The following is a 22,370-nucleotide window of genomic DNA, read 5'->3' on the forward strand; positions in this document are numbered from 1 at the left end:
AGGTACAGAAATGTATTTAGAAAATGGGGTGTAAGTGGGTGTAAAAAGCTTATGTAAATGACAGATTATTCAAAAAGGAAAGGGAGGTGATCCTGATCCAATGCGTCCCAATTAATGGAATTACCTTCCTCCTTGGGAAGACTGTTAGTCATTTGCTGAGACATGAGCCTGCCAGTGGTGCATCTCTCCTACCATATTGTCCAGTGAGCTCTTAATAAGGCAGCCCTGACCGCTGGGCGTGCTCATTAGCATAGCCTGCGGCCGTGGCAAGCCCCGCCAGGGCTCAGCCGGACACTTAATTACCACCGCTTCTGCTTCTCCACTACCTCCATACTCACTGCTTTCCTTCCTCCATCCTCCCCCTCTGCTTAGCCCCGTTAACCCACTCATAAAGACACACACACGTACACATACACACAAAGACAACCTGGACCCTTCCAGCAGGAAAGAGGCTAATCATTTTGGTGATGTAAATGTGATAACTTTCGTCTGAGTATGTTGTGGCAGTCTTTTATGTTGCCTCACTTTGTAGGTCTTTGCGGTCAGCAATCTTTGAGATTTTAGTGACTCTGTGACCTGCTATACCTCTCTTTCTATCTCCTGGGCACTCTCTCTCATTCTTATATTAGCTCATGGGCATGACTCTCCTTTTGACATCGGCGCAGTATTGATGCACCTCCTTCCAACCTTAATCGGCTAATGGCCTCTTCTTCTTGCCTGCCCAGTCAAATCAGCCCCTCCCATTACCATTCCTCTATCTGTCTCTGCCTTCCTTCGCCTTTTTGTCTCCTCTGCCCTACCCGGTTTAGGCCTGAGGTCATTGATGGCAATTTTCATGCCTGGCTAAGCAACAGAGTAGCTTTGTGTGAGGATGTGTATATAAAAAATATGTGTGGGTCTGAAAGAGAGGGAATAAGTTAGTCAGCATCCTCACAAGTCATGTGGTGCGTGACCTCTTGACCTACCTTTACTCCTGCCTTTTGCTGTTCTCTCTCTTTGTTAATTCACACTCTCTTTACGCGCACACACATATCTTCAGTCCCTCTGACCTAGAAAAGCAGCAGCTAGTGTTATCTTGCCAAGTTCATAAACAGGGTTGGTCGAAAGCCCTGCGAAACAACCTGAAAAGTACAACTGCTTTTAGCTGTAGCTGTAGCAAGTTCTCTGCTAGTGGTTGTTTTAACAATGTTCCAAATACTGTAAATTACATCAACTTGTCATGTCTGCATGTTCCTCTTGTGTGTGTCTGGTTGAGCTCAAAATAGTTTATGCTGGTCAGTCTTGAGTCACTTTTGCCTTTCATTTACGTAGCCTGCACTATGACTTTGTTGATGTCTCTCATAATACTGTGTTGTTATACATCTGTGTCCCAAAACGAAAATCTTCAACTGCTGCACCAGTGAATCATTTGTGTGTGAGTGATAACAGATCCAGACTGCTGAGCACCCTGCAGCTGTTTGTCTCAACATGCAAGTCATCCCCGCCATTACACCGCTAAATGGTCCCCTTTCAGTGGCAGACGCTTGCCGCCTCAGCCTGTATCTCCATGTCTCCATCACATTGTGTGTGTATGTGTGTGTTAGTTACTGTCACCAAGCCAGCCACCATTCCAGAGGCAAAATAGATGACTGTGTCAGAAACAAAGCAGTGGAGGGTGGACTTGAACATTAAATCACATTGTTGGCAATATGGTTGTAGCTTAATTAAATGTATGCATATGCTTTTCCCCATTCATATGGAGGACTTATAACAGTATTGAGTGCAGAGCTCAAGTGAAGCCCCCTTAGAGGTTGGGCCAGAGACCATGACCTTGGAAAATGTCACTCGGCCCATGGGACTGGCCTGCCTGTGACACACAAAGCCATGGAAGTGGAGTTCATCAGTGCACTGTAGCACTTGGCCAGAAATTTACCATTGTACCCAGCTGCACCTAACTCTGACGTTTAAGAGTGAACCTAAGAAGCAAGAGAGTTCAGCCTCAAAGCTAAGACCTTGGGTCAACAATCTAGCAATTTCCCTCTAACCACATTATAGCCATTAGTGACTCTTGCTGCTTTTTGCATGTCACATGGAAATGGGTCAAGCCCTGCCCTGCATGACTCACTGGCTCCTGGCTTGAGGGAACATGGGAAATGGGGGTCACAATCGGTGCGTTTTGATTTCTTTCAGTCCCCTTTATCAAGAAAATGTAGACACGTAGCTTTGTCAATTGTAATAAGATCTACTGAAAGTGGGTTTATCAACGGTTTATTATACATAAAATATGAACAATTGTATTGGATTAGTCTGTGACTGCAAAATATTGGAGAGAAGCATGGATGTGTTAGATATAAGATAACTATAATGCCTGTTATGTGTTGCAGCAAGAGAGTAGTTGCCATTGTGGGTTGTGATTTTGGACACCCTTACAGGCTTTAGTGAGCCATGCCGGCCAGATGTCAGCCAACTTTGATAATCCCAACAAGTTGTTGGGCTGAGTTGCCTGGCAACCTTTTTGCCTTTGCCTGTAAACAGAGCAAACCCGCCAGACCTTTGTTAGGGTCATGGGGGTGAAGACAGCTTTGGTATGTGTAGATATATGTATGTTTGCGTTAAAGACATTTTAAATAATTCTTTCATTGCTTTGTGATTTTCCACCAGCATAGATAGCATAGATGTCCAGTTTTCTCAAAAACCTCGGCTTGGATCTTTGTATTAGATATTTGGGAAGTTGTGTACAGTAATGCAAAGAGAAAATGTCAGTTTTGACATTTTGTTTCACCCAGTCTTGGTGCTTTTGACATATTTTTATGGAGGTTTGTTAATATGTATCAGGAATATTCACTTTTCTTTGTTCGCCCTTGTCTGGCAAGCTGTAATGTTTTGCTTATGAATATTGATACATGAAGTGTATATTAATGACCCTTGGTGACCTTAACCCTATCCTTATTGGCTCCCTGGTGATATCTGCAGGCTCATGAATATTAATCTGGTTCTGTAACCTCCATTACCCTAATCTTTGCTGTCTAGCCTCCCAGAAGGACCCGTTGTCATGGTAACCCCTTTACTAGACTCTTCCAGACCAAGGGTGGGAAAAAATGTGTTTTTAAAAGGACAGGAAAACTAAATTGCTCTAAAATCTTGGCCATGCCATGTGTATAAATACCTTGCCATATAATACAGTCGTCCTGAAATTTATTCATACCCTCCCATTAAAGAAGAAAAAACAAAACAAAACAGCAGACTGTGAAATAAGCTGAAATTGACAAAAGTAATTGGAAAAAAAATATTTCATGAAAATCATAACAAATTATTTTTTAAATTCTGGTTCAAGAGATTTTTTAAAGAAAGCACACAAGTATGACAAAACAATATGTTACATCACTCATAAAATAATATTTTGTTGAACAATCCCAATGATTCCACTACAATTAGGTGTTTTCTGTACCTCTCAATCAGACTTCTGCACCTGTTGAAAGTTAGTTTGTCAATGTTCATTAGAAAAGTGCTCTAATTTGACCAGGGCCAATTTTTTTTCTTCAACTCAATTAAATTAAAAAACAGTGTCTTTTATCACTAAATTATAATTTAGCAAAATTTTGTTATTGTACCTTTTTTCAGTCTCCAGTTAGTTGAGCGACTGTTATAAATTCAGGCTTTTCTCTTAATGAAATGGTATGAATACATTTGAAGGTGACAGCATATGTGTCAGAGCTGGAACTCTATTAAAAAAAGATCTATTTAAATACAGGCTTTGTAATTAATTAATATTGATTAATCACATTTCAATAGCATAAAGATATTTCTCCCAAAAAGTTATTTGAAATTTCAATGGAGTTCAGTGGATGATTAAATCAAATAATAAATACAGACATTAATACTGTAAACTCAAGCTCTTGAAATGTCTGTATATACATTTATTTGTATTTATTTGAAATTTCTGCTTAACACATTTTTTTTTTTTTACCTGCAATTACCACATTCTTGTGTTTTTTGAGGTAGTGATGCAGAAATAACCTGAAGTACAAAAAAGACACAAAATGGGTCTTTAACGTTGGCTGTCTACTTTTAAAGTTTCAAAAGGTGATTCTTTAAAAAACACTAAGGTCTTTTTTTTATTATTATTTACAATCAATGTAAACTGAGTTACCAAAGTAGTACATAGCATCTCAAATGCTACCTACTGTGCAACAAACAGCTTATTCAGAGAGCCCCCCCCCCCCCCCCCCCCCCCCCCCCCAAATTATTGTACTCGATAACTGCCAGTGGAGATGTCCTGAGAATTCCATAAGCAGCAACCTTTCAACCAATGATACAGATAAACTAAAGAAGTTTAAAATGTGCTAGACCCTTGCAAACCTTTTACTCCTCTTGAGATAGTTTTTTTCTGTATAAAAGGGAAGTTTTCAGAAATGGTTTTAGAGTGTGTGTCCAAAGGGTACTATGCATGTGTTTGTGTGCGTTAGCATAGCCTGCTATTCAACTTATTCAAGTTATTCAACTAAGAATAAGTTATTCAACTAAGACAACTAAGATAAAAATGGTAAATGGACTTGTACTTCTGTCACGCTTTCCAAATCATGTTTACCACTCATGACACTATATGGCACATTCAGACACACACACACACACACAAACACACACATTCACTCATACCTGATAGGCAAATTGGGGGGCAAAGTGTCTTGCCTAAGGACACTAAAAGCAAGCAGTCAGGGGAAGCCTGGAACCAATCCACAGACTTTTTCGCTGGGAGGTGACTGCTCTTTTATCTGAACTACAGTTGCCCCTACTTTAGTCACTAAAAGTAACTAAAGTGTTTTATTCGATAACTGCAGATACATAACTGTGTACGCTAGAATTAAGTATTAAAAGCATGAATTCTTTTGCATAAATATCACTTGATGGTAACATTAGAAACCAATAGCTCCAAGTAGACAAAACCAAGGCCAAGTAGACAAAGCCCTGAAGGATTCCCATAAGAATAACTGGATTTAAAAAAGTTAAAACAAGATCAAAGAAATCATGACATCACATCAAATAAATGTATTTAAATGATAAAAAATGCAGTTAAAATCAAAGTTTAAAAAAAGAAGGTTGAGCACTGAGGTGTATTTTTAAAGCTTTAAAAGGCCATTTGGGTTGTCTTCATGCAAAGTTGTTAAGAGTGTTAAAAAATTTTACTCCTAGAAGCAAAAAAGTTAGAAAGATTTGTTCCTTTTAAATGTCAAACACATAGCCCACATAAAAGACCTATTTTGATTTCTATTGTTGAACTGTTTACAATAACAATGTGGTGATATGGGATTTTTGCAACAGTACTTGTACAGCACCTTACCTGTTGCATAAATTGTCTTATATTAGTTTTATTTGATCTTTATAAGCATTGTTAATTCCAGTGTTTTCGTCATGGGGACCCTCCACACTTAGAGCTATACCTACTCGATCTGTCGAGTTGTTGCCACGGGGATGGCTTTTGATAAGTTGGCCCTTGCATTGCAGCCATTTGACTGTGGAGCCTACCATGAGTCGTGGCCTTTCCAGTAGTCTGTGGTTATGGGTAAGCTGGCCCCATGGTGTGAAAGGATCCCTGGGATATCATTTCCTCACATTTTGCCAAGCCAAATGTTCATTATTTTAATTCCATTTTATTTCATTTGTTGGTTAAAGAGACAGAAGATGATTCTAGAGTTTTGCTATGTAACATGGGATCGGTGGGTGTGTTATGCATGTGTCCATGTATGAAAGGTGCTATACAAATAAATTTTTATTTAATTTGAAATCTTTCCCTCCTTTCACAGATGTGGATGGCAATGAGGAAGGAGGGACCGTTGGCGGTGCTGTGGAGGAGGAAGGCTGGTTTGGGAATGCCTCTGACACACGCTCAGAGTCATCGTCGTATGGAGACACCCAGGATGAGCTCCTCCTGCATAGGGGCTCCTCTCCTGATGAACAGCCTGGAGTCAGTGTTGGGTCTGGAGATCATGATACCTGTGGAGGCGAGAGTTCACTGGGCTGTCCTACACCCATCCATCGTGCCTCTTTGGAACTTCTCGGCCTGGATGGAGGTGCATTCTCGGCCCAGGACACACTCTCCTCAGTGGTGTCATCGCTGTATGGGGAGACGGCATCTCGAGCCTTGGGAAAACCCCTTAGCAGCAACCTACGGCGCCTCCTAGAGGCTGGGTCACTCAAACTAGACACTGGGGAGGTTCTGGGTCGGTCATCTAGAGGAAGTGCTGGGGGAGACTCCCCTCCAATTGCTCTAGCCCCACCTTTGACCCTCTCCCCATCTTCCCACCATGCCCAGCAGTTAAGTGCTCTTGCCCGAAAACTGGCTAATAACAACAACAATAGTGGCTCTGCCTCACCTGCCTCCTTGGCACCCTCAGTCTCTAACATCAAGCAAGAGCCCCTCGACCCCTTTAACTCTGTCACCACTACCAATGGCAGTGGCTTTGTTTGGGCAGGTGTAGCAGATAAGTGGCCACCATCCACCTGCTCCACAGCCTGCGGCTCCAGCTTGTCTCCAGACTCTGCAATCCAAAAGTTAAAAGCAGCAGCCAATGCTGTGCTTCAAGACAAGAATGCTGTGGCTTCTTCTTCAACAACATCTTCTTCCTCTTCCACCTCTGCCTCATCCGCTGTCCCCACCCTTGGTGGGGGTGGTCGAGGAGACGATGTAGTGCGCTTTGATGCCTTCAACTCTCCATTTAGCCCACAGTCAGCTAGCTCTACCCTTGCTGCACTTTCCAAGAAAGTCAGCGAGAGGAGCCAAGCATCGTCAACAGCCAGCGCTGCTTCGGACCACCAAACCTCAGCTAGTTCCTTTCTTTCTCTTGTGTCAATGACCTCTTCTGCTGCTTTGCTAAAAGAGGTGGCAGCCAGGGCAGCAGGAAACCTGCTGGCAGAGAAGAAGGAAGGCTCCCCCTTGGCACCTGCAGGGGTCCTCCAAGAGGATGTGAAGCCCCTGTTGGACAAGAACCAGAAAGCACCCACGCCCTCTACGCCCACCCAGAGCCTAGAGTTGTTGATGACCTCCACTCCAAAAGGCAGAGGGAAACCAAATAACCAAGCAGGTAATCTTAATGTAAAATCAACTAAATTTCAGCTTAACAAGAGAAAACTTTATTCATATGAAATAGCCAAAAGATATATTTCTTTATATACTGTTCCATTCAGCATTTTACAGATCAAATACATATTAAAACGGTTGAAATGGAAAAAACAATGAAAAAGCAATGTAACTATAAATCCACAAAGATAAAAATGTCTTTGCTTTCATTGTGCTGGCTTAGTACTTGGTTTTCTTGCCACCATAATGCCAGTAGAAAAGCACAACTCTGAACTTTCATGACATGTTTTCTCCAGTTTTGTAATAGTTTTGTTCTCACCTCATGGGCGCCGAAGTAGCAAGTAGTGTAGCCACAATTCAACTGTCAGCTGAGCAGAGAGCATAACCGAGAAAAAACAGCCCTGGCTGGCCTTCTAGTCTGGGAAATGGTCTGTGGGCTCAACGGGGGGTTCCGACTGAGACCTCACTGCCTTCCCAAACCAACTCGTTTGTGCTCGGATGTGCTTGCTGCCAAAAGGGGGCCGTCAGTGTGCGCTCGACACAGTGGGGAGCCCTGGAGTCCATATCCATCTCGGCAGCCTCCTCCTGGCTTCAGCCCCCGCTAACCAGAGCCCTCTGCACTGATCAGCACAGTAGACTTGAGGCCAAACGCATCATACTTTCCACTGACTGGATACAGATGCATGCACACACACATTTTTTTTTTTTCTTTTACACTCTTCTTCCCTTCCCCCTCGCCCTGTGTTACTCAGAAATGGCTATGCTGGATAATATGCAAGCACGTATTAAGATGTTGACATGCAATCCAAACAGTGGTGGACACGAAGATCTCACTCTTGTAAAGGGAGAGACAGTTTCAGACTTTAAGTAGTCATAAGGGAGAACTGAATGCTTTCAGAGAGATTGATGGGCACTTTTGAGGGATTGTGTCACAACCCCGCCAAACCTAAAATGGCTGGATCAAATTGACTTCAGACAGATGAGACAGTCGATGTAATATTCTGTGATCTGCATGCTAAAAAGGGGGGGTCTGCTCTAACCCAGCGTGCTGTCAAGGTCGAGCAGTGCTGTAAAAATGCAGGTAGCTGTTTGATTGCCAGACTGAAAAATGTGACCTTGATTATTGACTGTCATGTCTTGTTTTATTGTCATCCCTTCCCAGTCGGAATATAAAACTGTGTCACATAGCATGTTTTGTGCTCTGGATATTGAAGGAAAAACTTGCTTCCTTTTCCTGATACATCTCAGTGATTACACAGGTGACAGACACGTTAAGCACCCTCACAAAAGGTACCAAACTCACACACATTTTATCCCTCTGTTTTATTTCTGCTTCATTCATTTTAACTCCAAGTGAGCAGGAGTAATTTTTTGCATCGTGATCTCTGCTGAGCTTGGAGAGCTTGGGCCGCAGATGGTGGTTTATTGTTGCAAATAGGCAGTCTCGAGGTTTTACACCTCAGGTCAATGAATGGCTGAGCACAGTAATTTCACCAAACACTGATTACCAGATGTTTTTCAAGGAACAGCACTGGAATACTTATGAAGCTATCCTGACAGGCCCTTGTAGAATTTGTAATGCAATCATGCCTCTTTCTAATAAGACCAATTAAACAGTAATGGATGCTGGATATGAAGCCAACAACAATCATCAAGATTCTAACACATGTTTGACTTTTTACTTTCGTTGTTCCATTGCTTCCAGCTGACATTTCTACCTGATAGTTTAGGTGTGCAGACGTTGTCTCTCCAAGATCTGGACATAGTCAGTCACTTCCCTATTTAAGGGAGGTTTTCAGTTCCTTTATAGAAACAAATAAAAATTGCTAAATGTAAAGTTTAATGTGTTTTTTGGGTTCTTTAAGGCTCTCCAGAGGATGGTGGCAAACCATTCCAGTGTCCTGTGTGTGGACTGGTCATCAAACGCAAGAGCTACTGGAAGAGACACATGGTCATTCACACAGGCTTGAAAAGCCATCAGTGTCCTCTCTGTCCCTTCCGCTGCGCTCGCAAAGACAATCTCAAGTCCCACATGAAGGTCGGATATTATTAATTTATTTTTATATTTTATCACGTCACCCTGCACCCTTTGTTACCCTGAGAAGTTAGTGTTGATTAGTGTGTATTAAAGCTTTTGCAGTATAATTGATAGCATTAAAAGATATGCATGCTTTGGTTATACTCCTTACACATCCATGCCTGATGGGATGCTGTTGCATGTTTGTTGCAGAATCCTGTGGATAAAGTTAATAGAAATGTATAAAAAAAAAAAAAAATTGCAAACAGAATTTAAAAAAAACAATACTTGCTTGTGTTTTGTAGTGTCAGATAAAAAGGGTGGATTTTGACTCTTAAACCTGCCCTCCTTTTCCAGGTCCATCAACACCAGGACCGGGGTGAGACATTTCAGTGCGAACTTTGTCCCTTTACCTCCTCTCGACATTTCAGCTTAAAGCTTCACATGCGGTGCCACCAGCACTTCCCTCGCACAGACTTCAAGGTGAAAGAGGAGCTAAACACCGACACAGAGGGTGAGGGATCTGTGTTGGGCGATAGCAGTTCCACAGACCTGAGAGCGACAGATGCGTCTCCACTGCATTCGGACACTCGGCAGCAGACGTCTCCCCCAGTTGAAGCTTCCTCCAATCACGTCCACATCAAGGAGGAACCACAGGAGAGAGACTTGTCTGTGCTCTCCCCGTTTAGTGTCTGCAGGGACCGTGCCAGCAGCAGTGCCAACTCCCTGGACCTACCTGGAGTCGGGGTTGGAGTTGGGGTGAGATCAAGTCCAAGTGGTCCAACCACAGCCTCCATCTTCAGCCCTGACATCACTACCAAAACGGCTACTGACCTGCTTATGAAGCTTTCAGGTTAGAAGTACTTTATTTCCATCTAAGGTTGCAATTTACTATTTCTTTGTTTTACGTTAACAACTAATAGTGATCATGTCCCCATCACAAGGTAAAAGAACAATAACCACTTTATAAAATTGCGTTAGTTTTTTGACCATCACATTTTACTTTAATAGATTACCAAGAAAATGAGGAATATTGACATTTCAAAAGAAAGATTTGCTTCTGAATTATGGGGGGAATTCAATAAATCTATTTAGCTTCTGATCAAGTCAGTGATTAGTGAATTTAGGCCCTAATTGAGTTGATCTGTTTTAAGATGCTATGATCATGAGCAGAAGACTGACAGTCTGCTGCTACAGCGCACCGTAATGCATTTAATAACTTCTGATTTAATATGTGACAAATTCCATTTGGTGTTAAGATTGCGACGGATGCATCTAAAAGACTTTGTAGTCTGAAATTGCTTTATTATACTATTTTCTGGACTTGACTTTGCAACTATTAATTCATCAAAGCGTTTTCAGTTCTTAAAAACTTGAATACAAAGGTATTGCGTTGATCTCCAACATGATGCTGCCTTAAGTTGTGTTTTGATGCTTCACTGTCACCAGAAATAACAGTCGTTAGAAGTGTAAACACTTTTCATGTTGTCGCTTCGAGCTGTTCTTTCTGGAGGATTTAGAATAATGGAAACCTAAGAATTCTGGGACTCAGCTCAGTTATGCAGTGAATAGACAGGATTTTTTTTAAATGAAGTGAAAAGAAGCAGTTTATGCAATACAGAGCTAATCACATTGTATGTGTCATGCATGAATAGACTAAGATGTGTGTCACTGAACTGCTTAACTGATGCATATTGAGGACATTGTGCATGGCTTAATCTGTGCACAGGTTAATTCAGAATGTATACTTTATATTTTTCATTATTATCCTTTGCATAAGAAGCACTGGGCGACCTCAAGCTAGGTAGGATTGCACCTAACCACCTGCTTTTGAATTAATTAGAAGATTTAAAAAAAAAAAAACCATACCTTTATTTTACAGGTTTGTTTAAACTATTTGTATGTTTCCAAACAAGGATTTTACAAGAATAATTAACATCTTAATTCCAACTGTTTAACAAATAAAACATTTTGCTAAGACAAATAATTATCACCTTTAAAAAAAAATAAAAAAAATAATATATATATATATATATATATATGTAGAAATATGAGCATTTGTGTTCAGCACCATTCAACACTGTATTGTACTTTGTACAAAATATATACATTAAGTTACATGGAAAACACAATGCAGACAGAGCAGCCTGAAATATTCCAGCTACATCTTGTAAAAAAAAACTGCCAGGTTGATGCAATTCTGGGATAAACAGGAAGGTGAGGTCTACCTCCTTGAGCCCATCTTCAGAAGTTGCCACATCTGGATGGTTGAAGCCCCGTCAATATGAATACAGTCGGATTGAGCACGTCTATGTCAACTTACAGCAGACTCATCCTCATATGATATTAGCATAATGTGGTAAAGGTATGTTTGAGTGAGAAGTTTTCATTAGGTGAAGTACAACTCACTATGGGGATAATTTTTTCAGCACTATTTGTAGTTTTGCTGTGGAATAGAAGCAACACACAGAGATCGCCTGCTTTATTTGAAATGCTAAAAAAAGAAAAAAAATTGTAGTGGTTTCAAGTGTCTGTTTTTTAATATGTTTGATTAAAGGTTGTTATCTAAACAGCTGAATAATATAACGTTACTCCGATGTTCTGGAGGATTTATTCCAAGGATGAAAACATATTTATTTATTCATTACTTCTTTGCACAATGTTTAAATATGGCCTTTGGTTAGCTCCACAAAAGCAGTTGGGAGACTAAATGATTTTCTTAAGGGCATCTCAACAATAGTTGGTGAAGTATTAATTTTCCTGACTTGCATCGTACCTTTTGTCAGGGCAGTAAAAAAAACTGACTTCTAGGCATCTTCTTCCTGCTTTCAATTCTTGTTGTTTGAGGGAGATTTTACTGATAAAACTGTGACACGTTTTAGTTCAGATTCCTTATCAACAAAATCTTGACACACATGGCATAAATTATTGTATTCTATATAGATAAAATTCTTCAAATTTACCATTTTCTGTAGTCATTTTTTGTTTTTGCTCACTAAAATAAAAGTTGCAGAGGTGATTAAGTATATTCTGCCATTTGTGAAAGTGCAATATTTATTATAACCTACCTTTTAATGAGCTAAATATGCTTAACAAATATGCTGTTGTCAGGTATACAATGTCCGTGCCACGTTTAGATGCACTTCACCATGTTGCAAAATATCAAAGGATGAGCCTGGAGATGGTGGCAAGATTGATGGGAAAAGGTCAACCGAGGTGGAGCACCAGGGTCTAGGCTACAACTGCCACTCTCCCACTTAATGCTGTGTAATTAGATTGAGATCTTGTGCAAGGATGGGAGGAAAAAACCCTGAGAACATTAGATTAATTAAAAATTTATGCATAATTCATAATTAAAAAGGAATTCATAATTTGAAATGATTAGCGCCCTGAGCGCCATCCTGTGACCCCCTCCAGGATGCGCAGGGACTGGGCTGGCTTAGTTAACTCCCCCACAATCTCGCATGGCCTGGCTCCACATGGATGCCCCCTGGGTGCCAGTTGCACTTCACTCCCAGACTGCACAATCAAGCCCAGGCAACTCCCAAAGGAGCCAAGATGGCTCCTTGCGAAGTCAGTCCAGTGTCAAGTGGCGAGCATCTTAGTCAGGACATCATTCAAGGTGAATGAGGGGTCGCGTAAAAGGACAGGATGAGAGGATGTTGAGCTTGAATGCATGATGATGGGTTTTAATGAATTCTGCTGCTTTGATCACAAAGTTCTCCCTTTGTTGGGGGGGGGGGGAGAGGGGTGGGGAGGGGGGTGTTGGAGTCACAGATTTACGGTTATGAAACGTAGAAGTACCACGCTTAGATCTTTGAGGCTTACCCATGTCATGGAGCGGCCAGGAAGGCAGAGGTGAGGAACCACCTCCTGGGACCTCTGGACTCTATTTCTCCTGACCTCCCTGCCAACCCAGATTGAGTGTATACATGAGCAGCTCATCCCTTCTGCTTTTACACTGCACTGCTGTGTCAGTGCCTCAGTCTCGCAAGGCCTGTGAGAAGGGGCTGGAGAGGTGTTTAAAAGGCTGCAGGGGGGATTTTTAAAAAAAAATGGATAAAGTGACAGCAACTGAGTGAGACAGAGGAGGAGGCAAAGAGGGAGTTGCATCGAGTCCCCAGGCATAAAAAGGCAGTGAACTCTTTCTGACCTCTGACATGATAAGCATATAGTTTTTTTGGGGGGGGTTGCCTTGCTTTCCATTGAATGTTTTAGTGATACCCTTTGATTTTTATCCTTGCATGCTGACACAACCGTTAGCTATCCAGTGTGATCCACATTTTGATTCAGAGATGAAAGCCACCAAGGCACTTTGAAATGCACAGCCCCTACCCTGTGCCCAGTGGACCCTGAGTTAATAATGACAGTGGGCACTGCACACCCTCTAAACACTATCCCCACCCCTACTGTGGTGACACAGGCACAACGAGCTTGACCCTGGCTGGGTGTGAATAATTGCTATGCAGGGGGTTGTGGGAGGTGTTGCATCTGTCATGATGCTTCTGTACTTGTCTTATTTATCTCTTTTTTTTTTTTTTTTTTTTTTTTCCCCAGGGGGAGTATCTCGCATGCAGTGTGTTGCCATTTTAATATGATGCAAAAAGCAGAATTGTATTCTGTTAGTAGAAAACTGGAGTAAAATTCTGGTTTTACACATTTTTATTTTAGTATTTCATTATATCTGCTACCTGAACTGTAAACAGAACTTTTTGGTCACAATAATGAAAACAAAATGTGCTCGTCTAATGTAGGTCTTAGTCGTAAAAATGTTGCATAGGCTTTTTAGACAAAGACATGTTTCAGATTTTTAAAATTTTTCCCCCTTTGTGAACGTCTAGATTTAATCTTCATGTGTTTCTTGCTTTCTAGCCCTGTCTGAGCAGTAACACGCAGGCCTTTTGTGCATGACCTCTGGTCCATACATCCCCACTGCAGCCATCAGTATCACTGTCCAGTGTCTAGCACACTGTCAGCTATTGTTGGGTTCTCAACCTGCCCCACGTAGCCTTTTTCTTTTTCCTTTTTTTTTTGTTATTCTTTGGGAGAAAAAAAAAAAAACTCTGGGAGAAAACGGCAGCCAATTGTCAGAGAGGGAGCAGGCTGGCGTGACAGAGGTGGAAAGCTAATGAAGTTATTTGACGGCAGCCCTGGCCGCGGAGCGAGAGGTGAGGCGGAGTGGACAAGCGCCTGGTAGTGAGATGGATGAGGCGCAAGAGAGAAGCGCGGCAAGGGGGGAGAGAAACAAGCAAGAGAAAGACTATAGATGTGGCGTTGGTGGCAGGTGTCAGAAGGGTGCGATAACATGGAGACAAACTGATAGGAATCGTCCATCCTGAGTTAGAAGCAGCCTTACAGTATCATGCACAGAGAGCTGACACTGGCCTTGGTTAGTTCATAACCACACTGCCAGGAAGCACCACAGAACAGCAGCTCAGTCACCCAGAGATGCCCATCTCCTCTGCACATTTGTATTCTTTTCGCAAAATGACCTGCCAGGGGGAGGATGGTCATGATGCTATTGTGATTGTGAAGCTTTGACACACAAAGGGCCAAAGTGTAAGTTTGGGTGTCACTGGCTGAATTTTGCCACAGTAGTTATTCTTTGTGCTGTTGTGCTTTTGTACCAAAGCTATCAACACATAGGAATTAAAAAAGCTTTTTTTTTTTTTTTTTTTTTTAAAAAAAAACAAAACTTTTCTATTGGCTCTGGCTACGAAATAATTAAACACAATATGTAACGCAGGGTCGGAGTGGAAATATATTCTATTTTTAGGAACAATCTAAAGGTCAGTAAAGTGGTGTGACTTTGACAGAGTGCATGCCCTGGAGTTGCTTTTGTTCACATAAGGCCACAGAGGAGAAGGATTAGTGAAAGTTTATGTTGAGTATGTATTTGTCATTGGCTAACGTGCTGCTCAGTGGAAACGCTGCAGCATGCAGACTGTTGCATTGAACAACACATAGCTAAGATTGCCATGAAGAAACAGGTTTGAGTTCCCGCTTCATAAAATGCGTAGTTTGTGTTTTTAAGTCGGCGACCAAGTGTGTTGTCCCTGTCTGATCCGACATGGCCCAACACGCTTCTAATTAGAGGACGTCCTTCCAGGTGCTGACCAGGTTATACTTAGCCTGCCCGCTGACATCTGACAGTGTGACATTTCCAGCTGGTGCCGTGTGTGACCCTGCGCCACTGCTCCCGAACTTGAAGGTCACTACCCCTCCTCTCCCTCCCCGCTCGGCCTCTTCCTTTTCACCCTTTTGAACTGCAGCCCCAGTCTGCCATGGTGTGGCACCACGGCATCATGGCATCACATGGGTGGTCAGAACACCAGCACCTGTCCCCTTTTCCTGCCCTGCATCCCCTGTCACCGAGCCCTTCGGCATAGATCATCATTAATCAGAGGGGCTGGAGCCGGCACAGATTGATGGTGCGAGCAGGGGCCGGCAGGCCTGTATCGGTTAAAGATGTTAGGTGTGATGGTAAGGTGAGGAGCAGAGCAGATCTCTGCAGGGGCCAGAGGAGACCGGACATCAGTCTGCCCAAGAGTGATGGTCTCTGTTATGTCCATGCCCTGTGCATGTGGGTTTTTTTGTGTCTGCGGTTTACTGAGCACACTATCCAGGTTGTTCCACAGTAAGTTGTGTCAAAAAAATGTGCAGACTACCTGGTGCCACACATACCATTAGCGCAGTCAAATAGTAAAAGAAATTCTAAACACTTTTTTTTTTCATTTAGAACTTGTATGTTTGTAATATCTGCAAAATACCTAAGAAGATCTTAACAACAATGTAATCAAATTCTTTAAGATTAGACTGCTATTTTTTGTGTGTGACATATAACAAAAGTATTTAGTCAGATTTGTTGTTAATGTTATGGATGTCTTTAGAAGCCGGTTATTTAAATAATCCAAAACAAAAAAAACAAAAAAAAAGCCTGTGCAACATTTGGTTATTTGGATCAAATGTGAGAGTATTTCTTTTAAACTTCTCAGAAGCCACAAAGTCCATATAGTTTAAAAATAAAGGTTGCAGAACATTGCAGAAACCTAACATGATGTTCTACACACACTCTACAGGTTAATTGGTTTTGCCTTGTATTGCCATTAAACTGAGATAGATGAATATACAATACTCACAAAGGATAGGTGTAGTCAGGGTGTGATGGAGGAAAGTACCTAAAATACACTAAAACCTTTTAAAGATGAACTCTGTTTCACTTTCTCTAAACATTTGAATACATGTGTACATCTTTTCAACTTTGAAGGATTTACTTATGTCATTCTTTAACAAGATGATTAACCACAACCAAACCCAAAAGAAGTTCCTGAACCATGAATCTTCCGCTAAATGTTTTGGTTCGGTGACAACTTTTATCTTAACAATTCTCTTCATCATACCAATCACATTTTGACATCACCAGACTGAGATTTTCATTTAATACAAAACAAGTTTTTGGCCAAGTTTACATATGCGTTTTAATTTCTCTTTAATTCCAAATAAAAGTCCAATCTGCTTTAAGGAGATAAAAATGAACATGTGACCTCCTAATTCTGAATGAAAAGGACAATTCCAAGTTGAACTTAATTCTAAAGTAGGTGGCTATTTTATTCCCATTATAAATCTGAGTTGATTCATTCTTTTATCATGCATACTTTCATTCCACTTTAAGTTAATTGCAATTGTTCTGACGCACATATTCGCACATATTCTGTGCAGTCTTCTGCCTCCCGTCTCCGGCACTCTATCTTCCTTCTCCTCAGCTTCTGAATAAAGTGAAGACGTGTGCTCGTGTCGACCAGGTTCTTCAAAATCAAAGCTAAAATACAACATTATGTTTGCTCATCCATGGTATAACCAAAAGGGAAAGCAGGAAGGAGAGTTTGTTTATTTCCAGTGTACTAAAGTGCATCACACCCTCTCTCCCTCCATCCAATCAGATCCATTGCCAACCCCAAAATCTGAATTAAGGCGAATAAACGTCTTTTCCATGTGAACTTTAATTCAGAATTACTATTTCTGTGTAAACACAAAGGAGAATACTTTGTAATTATTTAAATCAGAACTTTTACCAGTGAAAGGGTTTGCCAGTATAGATATTATACCTGTAGTATGGTGGGCTTGTACTAAATCATCAGTGTAAACAAATGTCCTCTAACCTTCCCTCTGGTTCCCATAGTTCCCACTGTGCTGAATTCAGTGCATCCCAATCATCTTAAACAACTTTGACATGTTTTGGTTAATATTTTTAGAGACTCTTTTAATGTTTCATATTTTAAAAGAGCACTTTAAGCTATAACCTGTGGAAACCTTCCCTTAATGCAGAGTAGTTGAACACACTGAGGGACACAAAGAGAAGCGCTAAGCCTGCTGTTCTTTTCTCAGTGGCTATCGGAAGTTGCTCCATGTCTAATTATTAATTATTCATCTAAGACGGATTAGATGTGGCCCAGTTTCTCTTAAAGATGACTTTAGAGCAGAGCGATCCATGTGACAGTTCACTACCTAACCAAGGCTACATACTGCAGGGATGACAGATCAGGGTTCAGCTGATTGCTATCCTGCTCTACAGAAGTGCTGGAATTGTTTCATGTCCCTATTTCTGAGGGGGATTCAGATGAGCTCTGAAGCAATATGAGAGGCGGAAACTAGACTTGGAGCAGAATGTAACAGCAAATAAAGTGCAAAGAAGTGAGAGGGATGGAGAAGGATAGTGTGAAAAATGAAAAGAGGAAAGGAAACTTTGGGAAGTTGTTGCAGAGACTGATGTGTACATACACTCCATATATATGTGTGTGTGTGTGTGTGTGTGTGTGTGTATATGAATATATATGAATATATATATATATATGAATATATATATATATATATATATATATATATATATATATATATATATATATATATATATATATATATATATATATAAAAATGTTCATAGTGTGTATCTGCATTATTTTGATTTTTATTCCAATGTTTTGGTTTTTTTTTATGTCTGCAGCAGCCAACCAGAGGGAAACACTCAAGTCTCCATTCCACCTGAAGGAAGAGCCCAAAGTGGAGGAGGCACTGAGCCCAAGACCGTCCTCGCAGTCCCAGAGCCAGGTTCAGCCAAGCTTCCCTGCCACTTTCTGCCAGGACGGGCCAGCAGGGGCTGCAGCAGCCACAGAGCGCCCAGGGTCACTGAAACCAAGGGAAGGAAGCCCCATGGCTAAGAACAGCTTGCTTAGCCAAGATATCAATGTTAAGGTGGCCTCTGAGCTGCTGATTAAGCTATCAGGTAGGCTCTGCATTAATAGTTTATCATTTCTTAGATCATCCTGTATTAACAGTTTGCATATTTCTATCTTTTGCTCAGAATTGTGTTTTTATTTTAACCTATATTTTCCACGTTTTTGTTAAACAATTCAAGCCAACATATATGAATATTTAAAAAATATTTCATTTTAGAAAATAAGATTTGGTTTTATTGTTTGATGCATTTGTGTTAAGTTTTCTTACCAGCTTCAAAGGCAGCAGTTATATTAAATAAATGACTTATTCTGTTGTGAGAAACCTTGCTGGGCTACAACAGCATGTGAAAGAGCATAAGTATTCAACCCTGACTTCCTTGTTGTTCTGTCAGATATTTTTTTTTTTTAGTGACAACTAAATGTGGACTACTCTGATATCATTTGAACTTATCAAGAATTACTAACCAGCTCTCAGGAATGGACTTAAACTTACCTCCTGACTTCGTAGCATCATACCTGGTGCATTGATCTTGGTATTGTATCAATGCTATCATGGTTTTTACTTACTGTATATTTTAGGTTTTTGCCAAAATTAGTTGTAACACAGGCGCTCCATCAAAAAAAGCACCACTGAATGCCAGGTCTGGTTCAAGTACATCATGGACAGGTGTTTATTCACTGTGGGCTGCTGGAGAGCATATCCTCGACAGTCAAGTTTGAAAAGGGCTGAATTTCACTATGTCTGCAAGCCTCTTCTATGCTATTCATTTTTGCACTATATGTGTATATAAAGAGCAGAATTAGTTATTTCTGTTATTATTTATTCATTTCAACAGTGATGTACAATGTGCAGTGCTGGGTCAACATAACAGAAATAACGCTCTTTGTGCATTCATAAGTTTTAAATGACCTCTGTTTTATAATTCCAGATAAACCGTTCACCTATTTTGACGCTGAAGCTAAAACTGTGGTTTTTCAAATGTACATTTTTATGTACATCCGTGAGCAAATCTGCATGCATAGTGTTTAAAAAAAAAACAACCCCAAAGCAAATGGCAGTGTAATGGTGGTGCAGTAGGGCGTTGCTCCAGGCTCTTCATCCTGTGCCAGTGTGTGCATGCTTGACAGACACCTCACACACCGGTTGCCATTGTTCTCTCTGGGTCGACTGGTGTTCATAGTGACTCATGCTGGCTGGTAGCTCTGTGGTACTACATGTGTGCTGCTCCGCTGGCTGCTCCCAGGTCACGTTTCCCAGTGTGTGTGTGTGTGTGCTTAAAGAAAACAGAAATGAGGGGAAAACCTGGATGTAAAATGTCTGCTTATGAGTGTAAACAGTTAATGGAATGATAGCAACAGTGTATAATTCCTAAACAGTACTTTCCAAAGCCTTTCCAGTCCCTGCACTGACGTTATCCTGCTGGTTTATTCGGTCTCCAAGCAGCGTGGCCAGCATTTATCCCCTCCCACTACTTAGACTAGCTCTGCCAGGTTGACCTAGGTTAGGGAAAGATGCCGCCGCATTCATCCATCCACCAGCTCCCTCTGCCCCCTCACACAGTCCTCGGAACTTAGTGCCATCCATTGCCATGGCAACAGTGGGGGCGGTAGATGGAGAGGGCTGTCTAGAGTGACAGCCTTGACAAGAGTCTGGACCCTTAAATGACCCTGGGGGGGGGAAGGGAGGGAGAAAGACGGTGAGGAGGAGAGGAGAAACCAGGGAAAGGTCACTGCCGTTGTAGTAGTGTGATTACAGTCATGAGGTTCAAGGGCACCTACACCATAACCTCTCTCTGTCCTTTGTTAAAGGTCAGCCGCAGTTAGGATTCTTGAATAGCGAAGACACAGTGGGAGTTTAGACTAAGCATTTTCTTTCTTCAAAACATTCATATCTGTCTGTTTAAGTGTTTGTTCTCTCATTCTTATTTGTCAGAACGGCAAATGGACACAGCCTAATTAAATTTCTGCTGCTCATTCTGCCTCGACCGTGGCGTTGAACAGTCGGAGCAAGTGGGGTTGTCATCATTACTGTCCATTGTGCTGTAACATGAGTTGCATCATGCCTTTAACTAGGTCGCTTCTTCTCTTCTCTCTCCCCCCACCCCCTCCCCCTCTTCCTTATCAAACATTTGTTGGTGGTGTTGAGTCGCCTTGCTAGTGTTACCTCCCCCACATCTGTTTAAAACCAGGCTGCTGGTGTCTGGGGGCTAATTACGCCAGGCTAAATAGTCCCTGGCGCCAGCGGCTAACGTGTCCTAGCAGATGGGCACTGGTGTTGCAGGGCAAGGGGAACATGGCGTCACAGGAAGGAAGGATGAGGGGGGTTGCAAGGCCCTAGGTGGTGCCCTGGCAGACTGGTATCGTGTGGGTAACAGCCGTGCCACCCACTCACCATCCAGCCACCCTCTCTATAGGTGTGAAATCACACTTTGTACTCACTTAACTCCCCTCTACAGGGCCTGTTATGTTGCCAATTCAAGTCGCATGGCACAATTTTGACCACTATAAAGCAGAAAGATTTCCAACTGTAGTGACGACAGAACGTGTTTTTTTGTTAATTCAGTTGAAAATGATGCGGTGTCTTTCAGAAGTACTGGCGACATTGTCTGCCTTAGAGGTATACCTCACATTCAGCAGCTCCAGAGGAGTGAAAGGCAGCGAAAGTACCTGGCCTCTAAATGAACAGTTTGACACATGAATGTGTTGTCACAGTCCAGTCAGTTTGAGAAGTAAACACAAGCTCAAAATTCACACTTGGATCTTCACAGTCACATGTGCTGTTGAAACTTTGTGAGTTTTACACACAGTTTTCTGCTTTGTGTTTCTGAACAAGTACTCACAAAAGAACTGTCTTTGTGTAAGTTCATACTTTTTTTTTCTCATTCATGCAAATTTCTTCTGCACATGAACAGATCTTAAGATATTTTTTTTTTTATTCCACAGTGACTATATTTCATTTACACCTTCAGCTTCTGAAATAATTTATAAATGTTGGCTTATAAAATATATACAAGTCCAGTTTAAGCCCATGTAACTTATTTTACAGTAAAGTGATTAAGTTCAAAGATTTTTATTTAAATCCGGTATAAAAGGTGAAGATATTAGGAATATTGTCAGGTCTTCTAGTGTGACTGAAATCCTGGGGGGAAAAAAAAAACCTCATTGATCAATCTTAAAGCATCACTAATGTTTCTTTTTCAGTTTAATTTTATCTATTGAATAAGTAAAAGTCAAAAATGTAATCTTTATTATTAGTCATTGCTTCTGATTGAATAAACTGTTATTTCTATTACAGGGGAGAGTGCTTAGAGTATTTCCTCACTGAAACAGTGCGAAAATATTCTTCCAGATTTCCTCTCGATGACCAATATGGACCCTTATGTATAATAAGATCTTGCAGAGACATTATATACAAAATATGCTCCTGCATTCAGGATTTAGCAAGCAAAAGGGTTCATTTTTATAACAGCTGTGTTTTGTCGCATCACTGGGTCCAAAGTACAAAGCAGATGAGTTCATTCATATTTTTTAATGCATATTTCATATTTGGTTATCAATTATATTCCTTATATTCCATTACTATACATTTTTAAATACACCACACTGAAAACCAAATTATCATATTGAGGGTTATCTTGATGATTTTCAGATCAATTACTTAAATATTTAGTCAGATAACAAAAAGAGGCGCATTCTTTGACATGTAAATTGTATTGATTGTTAGTTGATTATAAGTAAACAAAATCTCCTGCAAATCTTAGGTGGAAAAAAAAAGATAAAACCAGTTTACCTTGTCAACAAATCCAAAATGCCAAAGAAGATTTCCCATTAAATTGACAAAAATTATGAAAGAAAACTTCAATAGAATTGTTATTTTTGTTTTGTTAGGGGCATTTTGGAAAGTTGAAAAGAACAAACAAGAAAAACGAAGTAAACAGAACTCAACATATGTATTTGTAAATAATAAATTATATCAAACATTTTTTATTAAGAAATACACACACACACATATATATATATATATGTGTGTGTGTGTGTGTGTGTGTGTGTGTGTGTGTGTGTGTAT

At 40.9% G+C, this 22,370-nt stretch overlaps 1 protein-coding gene across 1 annotated transcript in view; it reads left to right on the top strand.

Annotated features, from left to right (window-relative positions):
- znf827 (zinc finger protein 827) overlaps nucleotides 1–22,370 on the top strand; it is a gene marked incomplete at both ends in the record, with an annotated part of 70,810 nt that overhangs the window by 23,739 nt on the left and 24,701 nt on the right. Inside the window, 4 exons of the mRNA XM_079265182.1 lie at nucleotides 5,781–7,058; nucleotides 8,920–9,092; nucleotides 9,429–9,924; nucleotides 18,073–18,351. Coding sequence (XP_079121308.1) covers nucleotides 5,781–7,058; nucleotides 8,920–9,092; nucleotides 9,429–9,924; nucleotides 18,073–18,351 — 2,226 coding nt within the window. The remainder of the gene's footprint in view (nucleotides 1–5,780; nucleotides 7,059–8,919; nucleotides 9,093–9,428; nucleotides 9,925–18,072; nucleotides 18,352–22,370) is intronic.

This window comes from Telmatherina bonti (assembly GCF_933228915.1).
Source record: "Telmatherina bonti genome assembly, chromosome: 3".
Classification (NCBI taxonomy): Eukaryota; Metazoa; Chordata; class Actinopteri; order Atheriniformes; family Telmatherinidae; genus Telmatherina; species Telmatherina bonti.